The following is a 17,177-nucleotide window of genomic DNA, read 5'->3' on the forward strand; positions in this document are numbered from 1 at the left end:
AACGTACGTACTGCACGTACAAATCGAACGTGTTGGACGCATGTCGATGACAACGCATCATAGGGAAGCAATGCATTTGCGACGGCAATAGTTGTTCATTTAGAGTGCAACGGGTGTGCGCCTAGCAGCAAAAAAGCTAAAAAAAAAGACAACACCTTTAGATGATAAAAAATGATAAAAGAAATAATACGAAGTGTCACTTAATAAAAACAACACGAAACGTCTGTTCTCGGTGTTGGTGCATAAAAGCAGGCAGTGCAAAAAGTAATGGGGATAGGACGCCATGGAACTGCATTGTCCACAGAAAATATACTTCCCATAGAAAATTGGCACACGAGGCACCAGTAACGTCCATAAAGTACCACATCGCACGATCAGGGTTCGCTTGCCGCTAAGAGGGCTCTGCGGTCACAGTCACTGCGGGCTCGGGCCACGTAAAGTTCGTGACAAGTCGGTGTCGAGGGCCGCACTTGAATGCCTTCCGGAAACGCGGCGCCGCCGGTAGTGCAACATTGCAGGCAGCCATCTGGAGAAAACGGCAGGACAGGATTTGTATCAGTTGGTGAGGGATGATACGAAGGGCGACACACCGTAGGACTCAGACCCTGAAGTAAGATCCTAAGGGACGCAACTATAAGTATATATATATGAGAGATGTATCTTTAGGAGATCCCGAAGTAAGATTATACGGCTATCAGAAATATCTACAGAGGTACGAGAGATCCATATGGACAAAAAAGGGGGGCAGGATGGGCCAGTGGAGGATGGATTATATAGGCACATTGTAGATTGAGTTTAACATCTAGAAAGAAGGCTATGGGTCTGTAGGGCGACGAAAGATGTTATGGTTGCCAGAAAATTTTCGGCTATCGACAGTTCGGAATTCGACAGTCGAATTCCCACCCCGACATGCAGGTGGAGCAACTTTTGTCGGATGAATGGGAGCGTCTTTTATATGTATAGTCAGAAATAGCCATTTGTTTCGCAGTGTTGAAACATGGTCCATGGGTCACAATAGTTCCGTACCGATAACCAATGGATAGGCCTAAAACTTTACTTATCTTCAGAGAACTCCGCGAACAAGGCAGTATTCGCAAGAATATAGCGCACGAGTTTCAAAAGTACGCAATTTAAATATTCAGTCAGGCTAACTCAAGCTAATGAAAAGATTACGTTAATGAAATATCAAATGCATCGGTATTGTTGTAAGAGCGCGGTTGCTTGTAAAACCCAAAAGAAGGCAAGAACGACATTTCCTATGTTATTCTCAAGTTCCAGCACCAGATTTACGTAACGTCATTAATCCTGACAACATCTCACCAGTGTTGCTTAATTGTTATTAATTAAGGTTGCTTCCGTTGCGCATTGAAAGGCTACGGGTCAAGCTTGTTTGAGAAGGTTTCATGCATACCATATGGAAAAAAAATTGCTCCGTATACCTCATATCCAAACTCGTATGTTAATCTCCTATATCATAAATGTTGGATATGGGGTATATCGGGTATGCAGGCTTTTTCGATAGGGTATGGATGTGGAAAATGCACGAATGAATGAATCAAATCAACTTTATACAAGGTCCTGCAGGCCACGAGAGCTTTGGGGCTCTCATGGAATGGGCGTCTCCCCCACGACGGAACCGGGAGGTTCAGTTTCCTGGCGGCGCCAAACACGATTCCGGCGACGTCACAGTGACGTCACAGTGACGTCACCTCTGCCTCTGTCCATGCGTGAAATTTAAAAGACTATTTGGCAGTTTGGCTTTGTTGGGGCTGTAGGGGTATACGGCGTTTTGACTGTAAAATGTTTTGTCCCTTTCCATTTGCTTGACCCTTTCCATACAAATAAATAAAGGAAAGTGTGAGGTTCCTGTTTGTAACTAATACCGAGATTCATTTACCAAAGAAATGGAAATATTGTTTCGAAACGATAAATTACCAATAGGAAATCATTTAGTGTTACCACCCGGCGGGGTGGCTGAGTGATTATATTGGTGGGTTGTGGGTTGGATTCACAGCTGCAACGGCCACATCCCGATGACCGCGGAATTAATGCAAACAATATCAATAGACTTCTAATATTCATCCGGCTCAAGACTTTGTTACTGTGAAAGCACCAGGCTCCCACTGAGGACATCTCGTCAATCTCTTATGTGCGATGCACACAACTATTGCCTGATGTGGCTTCCGAAATACAGGTACGGGCGTCACTATTCTCCGAGTCCATGTGGGACGTGCACGCCTCTCTGCCTCTCACGTGATAAAGCCTCCGCCGAGAGTAGCGAGCGCTGCTGAAAGTGCGCGATTTTTCCCTCACTCCTGTCCGGCGCTTAGCCAATGACGGGTGAGCGCATTCGTCACACTTCTTCGAAATCCCTCATCTACTTACCCGTCACACCCCCTCGCACTACAGCTCTCCAATCATACGGTTAGAACCGGAAGCGATCATAAGTTGATGGGTTGATGCGTTGAAAGATTTGACCGTCCCAAGTAACCGAGCGCTCAAAAAACCAGATTGTGGAAATTAACCCGGAGTTCCACATTGTGACATCTGTCAAAGTCCGTTATTTTTTTTGGAAACGTCAAAACCCACAGTTTAGTTTACTCAAGGCAGTTTTCCACATGGGATCTATTTGAGGTATTCAAATGCACCCTAAAGAGAAACACCGAATTTACAGTGACAAAGCATTATTTCAATGCTCTACCTGCGTAAACGTTTAGGCAATTCAAGGAGAAAATGAAGGTCGGTGCTTTATTTTTTGAATGTCAAGCCTAACCACAAGAGCGTTTACGTCAGTGTGACGCCACGAATTTCAATACAATTTTTTTTTCATGTGCGAACTGGTGTATATAGCTCCGTAAAAGTTTTTGAAACTTGGTTAGTTCAGTCGCTGACTCTTTTGGAATACAACGTGGCTCATGCATTTTTGTTCTTCTTTAAACATGTTTAAAGAAAAAAAAAATAACTAGGCGCGAGCAGACGTCGTCTAAATCCATGACGTCAAGGCGCGATACGCTACCACCCGTCTTTTCTGACTTACCGAATGTCTTCTTGCGGTTAGAGTGACTTTTTGGTTCTGCAGGAGGGTCATTTACTAATAAAATTCAAATTACTTCTCCCTTTAATGTACCTTTAAAAGCCATAGAGGCTGGATGAAGCGAAAGTACAGTGGCTACTGTAGCGAAAGTCATGCATGAAACGAGTCGTAAGCGGCCTTGTTTCGTAAACAGTCGGGTGCGATACTCACTTTTTTGAGACGCTCCCGCTCTTCTGTCCCACACTGTGAGTAGCAGATGAGGTAGAAAAAGAGCCTATCCAGTTCGAGCGTAGTTTCGTTTCCGCCACCTGCCGAGGCGGGGCGCCACTCGGCAATACTCGGTATGTAGCTGGCAGCGTGCGCCGCGAAGCTCGCCTGGGACACTTCGCGCATTTCGTACACGCTGGCATTGGGCAGGGACTCGGCAGCGACTTGCGCGAGCCGACGCAAGTCGTCGGACAAGTCGCTCGCACCCGGCGGGAGCTCCTCCCGTGGGTAGCACTGCGTGTAAGAGACGTGTAGATGCACTGTATAGGCGTGTTGCGCTGGAGTTTGAGATATACTAGCGGCGCCTGGTGGCGGCGAGAGAAGTTATATCTGGGTAGTACCAGCTTGGGTAGTATTGAGCCCTGGCTGTGGCGAAGCACGTTTCTAGCCCGAGTTTTACGTCGATTCGCATTTTTTTTCGGCCCTGTTGCGAGTGCGAAAAGGCTCGTCACTTCTCACAGACCATGGCGACCAGGCTGCCAGCTGGCCGCAGCCTATAGTTTTACGAAAATGGACTCTCCGTTTGCCGTGGGACGTAATGCTGGATGCAAAAGACATCGGCGACGCCGATCCGGAGAGACCTAGCTCAGCCTCGAAAAAGCATCACCGCCACTACTGCTGCGTCGTGAGCTGTCACGAGCAAGAAGGCCTGAATCCCAACATCATATTCTACCGCTTTTTTTCAAGGCCTCACGAAGCGGAGCGTCGCGTGCGCTGGATAACTTCATTACCCCACTATGAGCAGCACAGATTTGAGAGTTAAATGTGCTCATCCTTGACCTCAAGCCAGCACGTTGAGACAGCGCAGCAAGGCAGTATTGATTGCAGCACATCGATGTTCGAGCGCTGTCATTAAAAGCTACATCAAGCGAGCAGCGCACGAGCTCGCGCTGCAGCGTGATTCGCACGGACGTACGTTGCTGCGAGCTCATATGCATTGCATCAGTTATTTATCAGTTCATAAAGGGACAGATGGCCGTTACTATAGCGCAGGCATGACTCCTTGTTTAGCGGCATGCAGTCAACAAACATTGCAACAGGCCCGCCGTTTGGCGGCATGCTGAAAGACCGCTACCGTCACGGCGCGTACCGTCGTGCGCTCGAGCAGTTCCGTACACATAATGTCTGCTTATCGCTGCTGTGAATTCATTTATAGCAAGCATTTCCTCGCGTTTGTGCACCTGAATCTAGCAGCGTGCAAACCTTACTTGAAGTTCAACTTCGTACGTGACTCGCTTCACTTGTGATTGACACCGCGCGAAAACTTCGCCGTTTATTTCTTGAACGGCGTGCATGTATTCGGCGTTGCATAATTTCTTGACTTTACGCCGCGTGCTACCCCTGAAAAAAATCTTCGGCGCCCGATATTCGCTGCAAGCCGTGGTACAACACAACCGAAAGTGGCGGGTCCATATTGTAAACGTGCTTTCCGAAGCAGGCGACCGAGCTTGGTACTACCCACTTTCGGATTGAGGGCGCTTTATAGCACCATTTTTGCAGCGCCCCCGGGGCAAAGCAGAAGCCCCATATGCTACCAAAGGTAGCAGAGTAGCACGTATGTCCGCGCGCTTGCGCATCCATATTGTGCGGGAAAGCCACTCCTCCTGACTGTAGGAGAGGCGTTCGGGCCAGCGGCGACGGTGCGCTCTTCGTTCGTTTTACGTCATTGCCGATAAAAACACAATCGTTTTAAAGTTGAAAAAAAAAAGACATTTTGGGCAAACAACGATTTCCCCCAGAACAAGCACTACAAAGTTCGCTTTAATTGGTATCTTTTGTGTCTGGATTTCTTCCTTGTAGTGCCCCCTCCGCTCCCCCCCCCCCCCCAAAAAAAAAAGAAAAAAAAAAGGGACAAGTAAAGCATAAAGTGAATTGTGTCAAACGACAAGACACGTAGCTTTGCTGGTCACACAGTCGAACAATAGATTCAAAGGAATTATTCGCAATAGCTCTGTGCAAGTGCTGTAACGCGGAGAGCAGACGACACAGCCGGAAACTACTCTGGACCTCACACTACTGGATAATATTAACGGAAAACCAGTTCGAGGGTAACGTCAGGCTAGCGGTCGCACATTATCGACAGTTATCGGTGATGCTGTAGTTTTAACCGAAATGGACCACGTCGAGTATTCGTGTCCTCGAAAACACTTTTTCTTTGAAAAAGAAAAAAAAAAGCAAGTATACAGAGCGCTGAAAGACATACTTTGCCGCGAGTTAAGACACACACAAAAGGAATAAACACAGACGACGACCCAAATACCAACTAGGCCATCAAACAGTTCTGTTCATACAGAACGTGTTCGTTCCTTGAGGTGCTGCTACTTGTTCAAAGCAGCGCCTCGTTGAAAGAACAGCTTTTGACTTATTAGCCACATAATACTGATCCGTGGTTGCAAACAATGTCTTATATTTCCAGCTGAAAATAAAAAAACAGGCAAGTTTGCACTCGGTCGCGCAAAGCTTAGGCACATCGAAGCTTACTGGCTGCTCCTGCTAGGTATGAACTTGGTTGCTGCTATGTCTTAACTTGGTTTAGCTTAACTACGCATGTAGGAAGGTATTCTCGAGCGATCATTTTCGGAGGTACCTTCCCTTTCGCGACATTTCGCGTGACTAGCGCTGGACGCGTGGGCTACTACGAGCGACAACGCTCCTAGCATGCCACAAACGCAGGCAGGCTAACCAAGTTTGGTACAGTGCCAAGAACGCTGTCGCTTGCCGACGCCGAACGCGTTGACGACATTTCGCGTGACTAGCTGGACAGAACCAAGGTAATGTTGTTTGCCGTCGCTTGGTGATACCCAGATTATTTTTGCTTTTCGCCTAATTAGATAATTAGTCTTAATTAATTATTCAACATATCAATTACTATATTCAGACGAAGAGTGTCAATGAGAAAATTGTAGAGAAACATGAAAAATCCCCATTACAGCTTTCTGTGCTACATAAAAGTGTTTTTCTGAGTGTGAAAGATGCCCGCGAATACATGCAATATTGTCGCGCGACTGGCTGCTCGAGGCACTTTGCGTGTATTCGTGGGCTTCTTTCACGCTCGGAAAAACACTTTTATGTAGCACGCATTGAGCGACAGAAAGCTGTAATGGGGATCTCTTATGTTTCTCTACGATTTTCTCATTGACACTCATCTAATTGTAATAATTGAGAAGTTGCTTAATTAATGAAGACTATACTTATCTAATAAGACGAAATGCAAAAAATATACTGAGTATCTCCAAGGGACGGCAAACAAGATTACCTTGCTTCGGTACAGCTATACGTGGCATTTGCAAATTTTTAGCGTTTGAGCCAAGTTACGTGAAACACCCTGTATAAATCTCGACATAACCGCACTTCAAGGAGGGAAAGCGTACTGTCTTTGATCAGCCGTATAATAACAATCTGGAATCACGAACATTTTATGTTTGCAACTGAGATTAAATTATTCTCTCTGGAAGTAATTTGTTTCATATCTGTAAGCACGTATCTAAAAACTATTTCTCTTACCTAAAACCAGATCCAACTATGGAAAACTTACACTTCGCTTCTATGGTATTTCACTATGGAATCGCATGCCTGTTAATATTAAGGCATCTCTTTCATTGCAGTCTATAAACGCAATATGAAAAGAATACTGTTAGCATAACGATCTTTTCAGTTGTCATACATTTTCATAATTACATTTCCTTTACATTAATTTTATTACTGCATCGTTAGGCTTCACATTTCTGTAAAACAATTTGTATTTTTCTTTGTTAGTAATATGTAGGAAAGCGAAATTCCTTGTTACACATTAGTAGATATTCCTGCTTATGAGTTATTTATTGTGATATTATTGTACAGCGCTGTTTTAATACATATCTAATTGTTTTCTATTGATTATATCTTGTTCCCAACGAATAGTATTTCTTGACGCGTGTTCTTTTTTTCCCCCTTTTTGTTTGTTTATTCGCCCTCTTCTTGCTGCTCCAATACTCTTATGCACCCAGGAGGTCCCCATAGGAGGTCCCCTGGCAGTTATTCACTCTGGCACCTCCTGATGCTGTATATAATATGTAAGGCCGTTTTTGTACATGCAATAGCAAACAATAAACTTGAACTTGAGTAGTGTAGCCTAACATGCCAACAATGTATACCTGGCGTGACGTACAATGGGGCCGACGTGGCTGCAAAGCTTTGCTAGGTTTTGATTTGCTCAGACGACGAACTATACGTTGACGCCACCGTAGGGGGAAATGTTGGCTACGCTATGTAAAACTGAGAGTGAGCGCATTGATATACACCATATGCGTCTTAGTGACACGACGGTGATGCGCATAGAACAAGATAAAGAGAAAATGACCGCAAATAAGGCGCCGAAAAGAAATGATAAAGAAAGTGCTGAATTAATAGATAATACACTACAATTTAAATTTTTGTTCACAGTGTTAAGGGTACCGGTTTGTCCCAAGGCTATCATCACCTTTGGTATGGAGGCTTTAAAATATTTTACTGCACATGACAACGAGCTCAAGCTAAACCTGCGATGAGAGAAGATATGGTTGAAAACTGAAATAATTCTGAGAACCTGGTGATAGCCGAAATATCTGGCACCAGCGTTTCTTACAATTTAATGAAAAAGAGCTACTTTAAACGTTGCTTTCACACAGTTCTCGCGTCATCTGTCGGAGGTATATAATCACGTTGATTTGTCACAAGAAATCGCGAAAGGAAAGAAAACACGATTTGTCCCCATCAACGATTCGATCTTACGCCTAAAGGGTGACGCTGTTATAACCAGTGGGACAAACCGAGCACCGTTTAAACTCTTAAGGGTGTTAAAATGTTTAGCGTGCACCGCACACAAGGGCCGCTACCTTGTACGCATTCGAAAAGCCGACCTTCGGTTTCGCATCACGCCATTGGCCTAGGCTGCGATATCGGCGTGGCCTGGACCAATCGCGTGTGACGAAACCGAACGTGGGCTTTTCGAACGCGTACGAGATAGCGGTCAATGTCTCAACAGCTCCGTCGGGCATCGAAACAATAGATGTAAAAGCAGAGTATAGTATTCTTCTTGGATGACATTGCGAGATACTAGCAAGCTGCAGCCAGCCGCAGCCACTAAAGTGTCCAAATTGCGGATGCAGTCTAACCCACAGCGGAAGTAATATATATATATATATATATATATATATATATAGTACAAGGATGCGTCACTCTACCGCAGTTATTCACTAAAGTGCCGTACTCTATATATACAATGAGCCTGAAGCGTCCACATAAAGAAACGAGCGCCGAGGCCTACGAAACCTCTGACGTGCATTACTCCAGTACTTCTGAGCTGTACTGAACAAACACGTTAACATGCAGTTTATTTCGATTCCTCTCATAGTAATCGCAGTAAGCTCCTGCACGCACGGTTCGTCTCACACCGAAGTCTCGCTTGAACTAAGCGGAATAAAGACAACCACACAAGAACAGAAGTTTGGACCAGATCGGTGACATTCGGGGCATTCCTTTGCACCACCCTCCCCAATACTCATCCCGTGTTGCCGACCATTAGTAATGTACGAGCGGTCCAATTTCCCCCCTGAAAATATTGCCCATGTTTTCTCTGACAATAGCCCCAAACAGGTTCCTTGATATGGTGGCGGTATGATTAATTTCTAGCCTTTTGTTTCTTCGGGGCATGTAAAACTATTTAACGGCACAAGCTTCGCACGAGCAGGAGAGTATAACAGAAAGCTTATCGAGATTTTAACTTATGCTGACATGGAATACCGCCTTCTTTGGTCGTGAAAAATAACATTGTTGCATGCCAATCGACGCGCGCCTTAATTGGTACCCCAAACCACGAAGTAGGCCGTGCCCCAAAGAGAATACAATATTAGGCCCCATACAATATTAGGTACTACAAGTTTTCAATCGCTTTACAAGACATCGAAGGTTGCTGTCATAGAGGAAAACGGTACTCACTTGAAAACGGCTGTTGAAAAACATGGTAAACCGAATAAAGTTGGCCAGCTGCACAGATATGGGTGTTCCAGAAAGTGCCGAAAGAACTGTTGTTGGTCGCCAAGTCCCATAGAGCGGCGGAGTTGTTAAGAAGTATTCAACCGACACCTCACGGCTCACCAACAAACGGTACTGCCGGTTTTTTGCGATTCCTGGTACGTGGTAGATACTGTGGTGTGGTCGGCGCAGAGAACGCGTGAAAAACGCGGCGGTGGCCATGGCAGCTCTGCGGTACAGCTCGAAGAAAGTAGGGACATCGGGCACGCTAGGAAGGTAGGCGTACATGCTGTCGAGCATTTGCCACGTGGTCGTCATGTTGAAAGCGTTCACTGAAATATGCGGCAATATGGCGGCCGCATGCTTCTCTACCGACTCGCCGTAGCTTCGCAGACATGCGCTCATAGAGCTGGTGGATAACCGAGCGATGCTCCTCAAGTGTTTAATGTCATCAGTAGCTCCTCGGTGGAGGTGGTACCTGACAAGTGGCATAACTGCCTCCAGGGCTTCGAAACACTTGAAGCAACGGTAGTTGACTTCGTCATTTTTGTGTCCCATGTCGGCAAGCATGCTCGAAGTCAAGTACCCTGAAGCCAATGGCGACAGCATCCACACGGCGTACGCACCCAGGAATAGATTGAAGCGTTCCTGGTACACGCTTTGACTCAGGTACATATCGTCGAGGTTCTGGAAGAACTCGGGCTGAAGGTTAACTATCTCGTCCTCGGGCCAGAGCTGCGACTCATCGGGGAGATATCCGTTGAGCGCCCTGCGCAGGTCTGGGTCGGTGAGACTGTGGAACTGTGGCAGCCTGTGCTCGCCGAAGAAACGGTTCACAAGGTCGCAGAGGTCCGCGTGCGCCTGCAGCACGTGATGTATCATAAAGGAGTACGACTGGCCTTCGCCGCCGATGACCTCAGCGCCACGCCTGAGGTACTCGCTTTCTTTGCCCCTGGCGGCAAGCACGTGGACTTCGTGAACCCAGTGCTTGAAACTCGGATCGAGCGTCATGTATATGGTGTTCTCCAACGGTCGCAACGGATGGCGGCCGATGTAGATGGCCCAGAAGAGGGGCATGCCGAAGTGCAGCGAGGCCCGCACGAAGATGTTGAAAAGCTGCGGACGTGTTGCGGATGACCGGTGTGGCCACGAAAGTCCCAGCTCTTGGAGGAAGGTCTGGAGACTCGACGCGCTCCGCTGCTCCACCTGGGAAGCGGTAGGCAGACGCTCATTGAATGTCGGTTTTATCATACACTTTCCGCGGCCCTGACGCTTCGGCAGGTTCGAGATGTTAGTTAAATCCTGGTCGTAGCGCTAGCCGCTCTCTTCAGAGCGAACACGTTTTCTAGATGCATGCTGTCCCAGCTTTGTCTGACAAACGGATTCGGGCCGGTGTACTTTTAGTCTTTTATGACCAATTGTGAACCGAAGACGGGTCACCAGAACCAAAATGTAGCGCCTTGTGTGGTAATGCACAAAGGTCTGAATCGAAGATAGTTGGTAAGGCAACATCTCTGAAAGGAACAGCGCCAAAGACGGGACAAGCGAGTTGCAAAACCAACGATGTTTTCCTCAAAGGCTCAAAGCATATAATGTAAGGTGCGTTCCCAGCGCCTGTACAGTACGTCAAATAAAATATGCCTTACGAACTAGCTCGGGTTCAAACCTTAGGGAAATACACATCTTCTGCACCGATTATTGTACCCCTTGTCATGTTATCTTTAATCTTTCTTCGCGTTCCTCACTTTTAGCTCAGGACACCTACAATTCCCGGATGCTTACGTTCGCCGTTAACCGGAAGTACGCTTCTCCAGTCAGGGATCTGTGTGCTTTTGCCACCACTTATCCAGTTTTTTTTCCCCGCGCGGTTTTCTTCAACATCTATGCGGTATTGTTGAAGAATGACATAGTGCAAAGATTCCACGCTACTGGCGCGCAGCGAAGCGAGGACGGAACGCGTGCAGTGATAACTTTTCTTGACCTAACTTCTTGCGTAGGTTCCACAGCGTTGACTGCTATGTATGGAACAGAGTATAGTATTACTTGTATTATTTTTGTTATCCGCTAAATTCGAAGATTTTGTATCTGCTGATTCAAATCTTGCTGAAATCTCGAACAGGGATTGTGGTATTTATAAATAATGTAGAATAAAAAACAGGGCAACATCTATTGCAACTTTTATTGTCTTAGATATTCGCTAAACTTAGCGGGCTCCTCTAAAGGGTAAAACAACTTTCATTTTCTTCGTCATAGAGTTAATATAACCACCCTACTGAAAAAACCCCGTAATCCCCATAACTCCTGCATCCGATAACATCATGACATATAGGAAAAAAAGGTTTTTGTATAGGATTCTATATCTTTCATATCGGATTATTGTATATGGGAGTTATGGGGGCATATGGATATTTCAGCAGGGCAACTCTTGAGGAAAAGCTCCACATAGCGCTCATGCATTGAAATCGGTAATTACAAGGACCGCATAGTAGCCACATAGTCATGTGGCTACAATGTGTAGGCGCGCAGGCGCAGATGACGAGGTGCGATTCACACGAGACGCGCTATCAACGTGATCCCGGGCCCCCCTGAGTAGGGTGGCGCCATCTTGTTCAGGCGTCTACAGACACATTCTTGCAGTATATCTTCGCGCGCCACCCGATCTAAGGTAGCTACAGGGCGGGGCGTTCATGGTTGCGACTTTATCGCCCTGCTTTTCCCCTAGAGCTAGTATACTATCGCCACGCTCTTCGTTATCCGCTAACTTTAGCGGGCTATTTCAGAGGGCAAAACCTATTGCAACTTCTGTTCGCTTCGACATCCGCTATATATTTAGCGGACTCACCTACAGGGCGAAACCGGAGGTCTCTTTTGACCTCTGTTTTTTTGCGGCCTGTGTCTTGAGACCGTAGGACGGTTTCTACTCACTCGGCTGATGCAGCGCAACATGAAGCGCGCAGCTTTTCCTCTCGCCTTCTTAGACAGGACGGGAATCCTCTCGAGTAGCATGGCTTTGATGACGCTTCGGCTGAAGGCTATTCTGTACTTGTCCAGAGGCGTGGTGTAATGAGCTGCTTTGCTGTCCCAGCCACTGCATACGTGACTGTGAATGGAAAGTGAAAAAAAAAAAACATCGGTGGCAGCCTTCAAGTCGTTAGCTGCGTTCTGCTCTTGGGTGCGGAGTCGCGGTTTCGATACCCGGCCACGGCGAAGGCTACAGTTTGACGAAAGACGAAAGGGAAAAATACCCGTGCACCCTGCTTTACACGTGTTAAAATTGAATCGCGAGCATCCTACTACGACGTCCCTGACAGCCAATGTGTTGCCTTAGGATATTAAAGCCGATAATATTATCCATGATAATATAACTTAAAATGGAAACAATGCTAACAGCTAAAATATACAAAACTTGAATTTTACTTTTCGTCCCTTTAATTTCTTGTTTATTTATTTTAATTCGGGGAAAAAGCGGGGAAGGGGGGGGGGGAGGGCGTTGCTGCACATATACAAGATTCCACGCTTGCGTTCTCAAACTGCAACACTGCTGGAATGAAAACGCTGGGCCTCTAAAGGTCGCATCGGCAACTGTCTTAGCTTAAAGCCTTAGCTTACACTGGGCTACTTACAAGAGACGGGTAACACTCTAATGTGGCAGAACTGTGGCCTGTTTGATCCCAACCTCCAATGAGGTCGTTAGGTGCTCTACGCACATTGTTCCTGCGTGTGAATATTCGACTGCATATGGCTTAGTGATATCGCGACCAGAGGATGGGACTGGCCTAAGAAATTCTGGGGTGCCAGCATTATATGATATGATTGAGGCACGCCATAGATAGTGACTACGGATTAATGTTGACCACCTGGGAATCCCTAAAGTACACTTAAATCTAAAAGCAAACGAGTGTTCCTGCATTTCTCCCCCATCGAAAAGCGGCCATCGCGGCCGGGATTGAATCGCCGATCTCGAGTTCACACGGCAACGCCATAGCAGCTGGGCTACTGCGGCGCGTATGTGAGACGCTTGCGAGAAACTCGGGCCTTCTTTTATATCAGGAAGCGAACATTGCTTAAAGCTTTCCTAGAAGGCCAACGTGGGAGAGTTACCGGAAGAATGACTCCAAGGCCCGCATCTGTTTTGAAGGGCAGGGCATAGGACCTGAGATGCTATATAAAGTTAGCGCAGCATTGCGAATCCTGGCTGTTCGCGCTAAAAAAATGTATATATTGCTCTCTAGTCATGCGTTGCGCCGAAGGACGATCTGCAGATCAAGCATACGCAAATCAAGACGACTCAGGCTAGAGGCATCGCTGGCTAAAGTGTTCTTTTCGACAAGAGTGCTCGTGCGCACCTGCGAATGTTTGCTCTAACCGATACCGCACGAAACAGCACAAGGCAGCATACGTTTCAATAAAGGACAAGCTCAAAACAAGCATCCGAACCATCAATAAAGCATTGCATACCCCCTCAGCAGTTGTGGCGGATTTGCAACCGTTTAGCTGGACATTCACTTTTGCAGGGTCGAGATGGCGAGTCATGTTTTACTTGTTGTGTTCTCATACTCAGATGGCCGATATATAAAGTTAAACGACGTTAATAACTGCCATACAGATGATTTGCCAATAAAAGCTTGATTTAATAAACTCTCCGGAACTGAAAATGCCATAGACGGACATCGAGCTTGCTTTAGCTGGTGCAAAGAAAGTCACCGCACCAAGCAAGTGGCTTAGAGACATAATGTACCAAAACGACGCACACACGGCACCTATGGCGTATGTCCGTGCGATATGCGTCGTTACACTACACGATGTTTTAGGGAAGCACCAACTATACAGCCCAACAACACGTCCTCCCGAAGCGTGCCTTGCCTCTCACCCGTAAAAGTCGTCGCACGGATGAACGCTGTGGTTGAGAGACGTCTTCAGGTCGTGTTCGAGGGAGAAGCACCCGCGCTGGCAGGAATTGATGTGCGCCAGGAAGACGACGGGTGCGCTGAACAGCGTCGACGACATGGCCACGGCGATGCCCAACACGAACGACGCGTAGCGTATCCAGCAGCCCGCGTGCGACGTGTCCTCCTTGGTGAACCACCAGTCGTGATTGCCCGGCATGATCTGCTCGACTTGATGCCCCTTCAGCCGCTGGAGTCTCTCGGCTTCCCGTATCTCGCGTTCCATGGCGGCCAACTGTCCGGTGCTGCGTTGGGTCCACACGGAGTGCGAACTTAACGGCAAGCGACTGGAATCCATGACGTGCGGAGGCGGAATTCCTGCGGTCACTTGCGAACAAATAAGTGCGAGGGAGCCGAACCGACGGGCGACCGGACGCCTTGTTCTTCAACTTCTTCTGTGGGCGTGACCTCGTGGCTAGCACGCGCCGTATTAATGTTGACAGTGAAAAAAGAAGAAGAAGATGGTGATAATATGGCGCACACCCACAACGGAAGATTGACAAAGTGTCAGGTGGTACCTTTAAAATACAGAATAAATAAATAAGAGGTAATAAATGAGGTAAAATAAATAGATGAAGTAGAAATAATGAAGGATTGCTTGAAGAGCCGTGAAATAAACTTTAGTCCTTAAATAAAACCTAGTTCATAACTTTGTTTCCTGGGCAACCAGGCTGATTCCTCTAAGCTCGGAAATATTGTGTTACAGGCGGATGCTGCACACGCCAAATACTGATGCACGACAGTCATTTGGCTGTGCAAGTGGCAATTCTGAAACATGCAAAGCATGTCGCAGGGGCCAACTTCAAGAAACATATTTAGCTCAGAAGAAAAATTACGATGAGATAACGAAGGGAATGAAACACCCAGAAGCTGGCCCATCAATGCACTTTGTGCCATATTTTTACTTGGACCGCCTCAGTGCTTCAATCACTCCTGAAAGCTAGAGCGAAACTGACACGGTGATGTTCTTATGGTAAAGCAGAGCTTTGGACAATAGAACACCGAAGAGTCGGTTATATTGAATATCAAAGATAAACTGCAGTGACTAAGGAATGTAGGGAAAAAAACTAGAAAAACTAAAGAAAATGAAGTGAAATCAGTAAGGAAAAAATAAATCCGAGGACGCTTAAGCACTACTTTTGAGTTGTGGATGTGAAAGCATTAATGCCCAATTGAAAGCAGCTGAGCGGTTCTTCGAGTTATGAGCTCCTCGCGCCAAGCCTCTCGCACGTTGAGAGGCTTGGCGCGTTTTGATTTGGCTTTATCGAGCCGCATTAATCACGCAAGCGAGAGCTTGTGCGGACAAGGAGCTCGCGGATAGACAAGCTTCCGAGGGCGAGGGTGATGTGGCGTCACGGCGACGCCCTTTCCCTTCACCCAACACCTGGCGCGCTAAGGCGCACGTGTCCCCTATCGCCCGCTATGTTCCATCGAAGCGCGCTAGTGACGTCGCGTCTCAGCCGATAAGACTTTAGGTGCTGTTTCGCTGCTACAGACTACAGACGCTGCGTTTTTCGCTCAATGGCCATTTGAAGCATTCGCATCAATAAAGTCGTCATTATAAACAAATCAGCGGTAGTATTTCCACTGAAAAAAAAAGCAAATATGACAGATTTTTCTAAACTTTTGGCGCCCTTACAGGAACCCCGAAACACTTCTTGAATATAGTAATGAAATGTTGCCAATCTGTAGAAGAGGCTCCTTTGAAAATCTGATCCAATTATTATTCCACTAAATTAGGCAGTGAAAAATCGCCTGATCTCGTTCACAATGATTTTATACACCAACATCGCAAGCAGCCAAGCCCACCAATAGTTATAAGTATGAGCTGAACACTCTCAATAATACTATAATTGCTATTTTGGAGGTAATACTGAATGAAAAATACACAAGTCTGTAATCTCAAGAAGTGCAAGAAAAGTTTTTCAGCTTTGCACTTCTGGTGTATATACTCTAGTTTCGCGTAGTTGCATATGCTGAGTGTGGCCTCCGAGATCTACCAGCATCCTGAGTGCCGGTTAATAACTACGTAGCACCGGGAATGCAACCGAATGCATCGATGAGCAGTAAGGGGTACAGTCGACTGCCGCTAATTTGATCACTGCGAGACCCCAAGATTGCGCAGATTTATCAGGCAGATTGAATTTACAAACGGTGGCAGAATTAAAAAATTCACATACTTTTTTTTATCATCCGAGGTGGTCTGTTGTAAAATTCTTCTCCTTCTTGTTCTTGAAGCGCAACTGAACTGGCATGCGCCATCGAGCGCCGACATGTTTGAACACTGCCTCAGTGTTAAACTGAAAGGAAAAGCAATGTTTTTAAAGTTTTCAAAATAAGGATCAAGCAAAGACAAGATAAAAGTGCTTCACACCTAGGGAAGCAGCAGCACTCTCTTTAGAATTTCTCGTTTTTCATGCCTTAGTAGCCGCTGCTCGCATGAGGGGACACTGTCGGGGCTGAATTACCGAAAGCGGCATGCCTTCGCATTCGAATAAACATGTTTTCGTTCCATAGCAATATATGGTTTCTTGTTGAGACTTTCCATTGCATTCGAAAGTAAAAAGTCAAATTAACCATGGTCAAATAATGGGAGTCGACGACTGGATGCGTGTTTTTTTATCTTGTTGTGATGGTAGTCGATATAATACTACCTTATGCTGTCCTTTTTTCTGACTAATACGACTGGCAATGCTGATAGATACGGAAGACAGCTTAACAATGTCTTTGATAAGCATATTCTCCAAGACGCTATCAAGGTGCCCACGAAGGGGACTTGCATCGCCCATGTTTATGCAGCGCCTTATTATAGCTATGTGCAGGGCTACAAAGGCTCTGCTGCGTTTTTTGAGGCGCATTGGCCTGTATGACCGCCTGTGACAAAACTGAGCGATGAACGCTTGACTGTGTAAATGTTGTTGTTGTTGTTATTGCCTCAA

At 46.3% G+C, this 17,177-nt stretch overlaps 1 protein-coding gene across 1 annotated transcript; it reads right to left on the reverse strand.

Moving 5' to 3' along the window:
* Positions 1-391: 391 nt before the first annotated feature.
* LOC119459027 (uncharacterized) lies at positions 392-14,464 on the reverse strand. The gene is made up of 5 exons (XM_037720874.1): positions 14,163-14,464; positions 12,218-12,392; positions 9,257-10,498; positions 3,245-3,535; positions 392-526 (listed from the first exon to the last, which is right to left on the reverse strand). The coding sequence occupies exons 1-5, from the start codon at positions 14,462-14,464 to the stop codon at positions 392-394; spliced, it is 2,145 nt and encodes a 714-aa protein (XP_037576802.1).
* Between the last annotated feature and the right edge of the window lie 2,713 nt (positions 14,465-17,177).

The sequence above is a fragment of the Dermacentor silvarum genome, chromosome 7 (assembly GCF_013339745.2).
Source record: "Dermacentor silvarum isolate Dsil-2018 chromosome 7, BIME_Dsil_1.4, whole genome shotgun sequence".
NCBI classification, from domain to species: Eukaryota; Metazoa; Arthropoda; class Arachnida; order Ixodida; family Ixodidae; genus Dermacentor; species Dermacentor silvarum.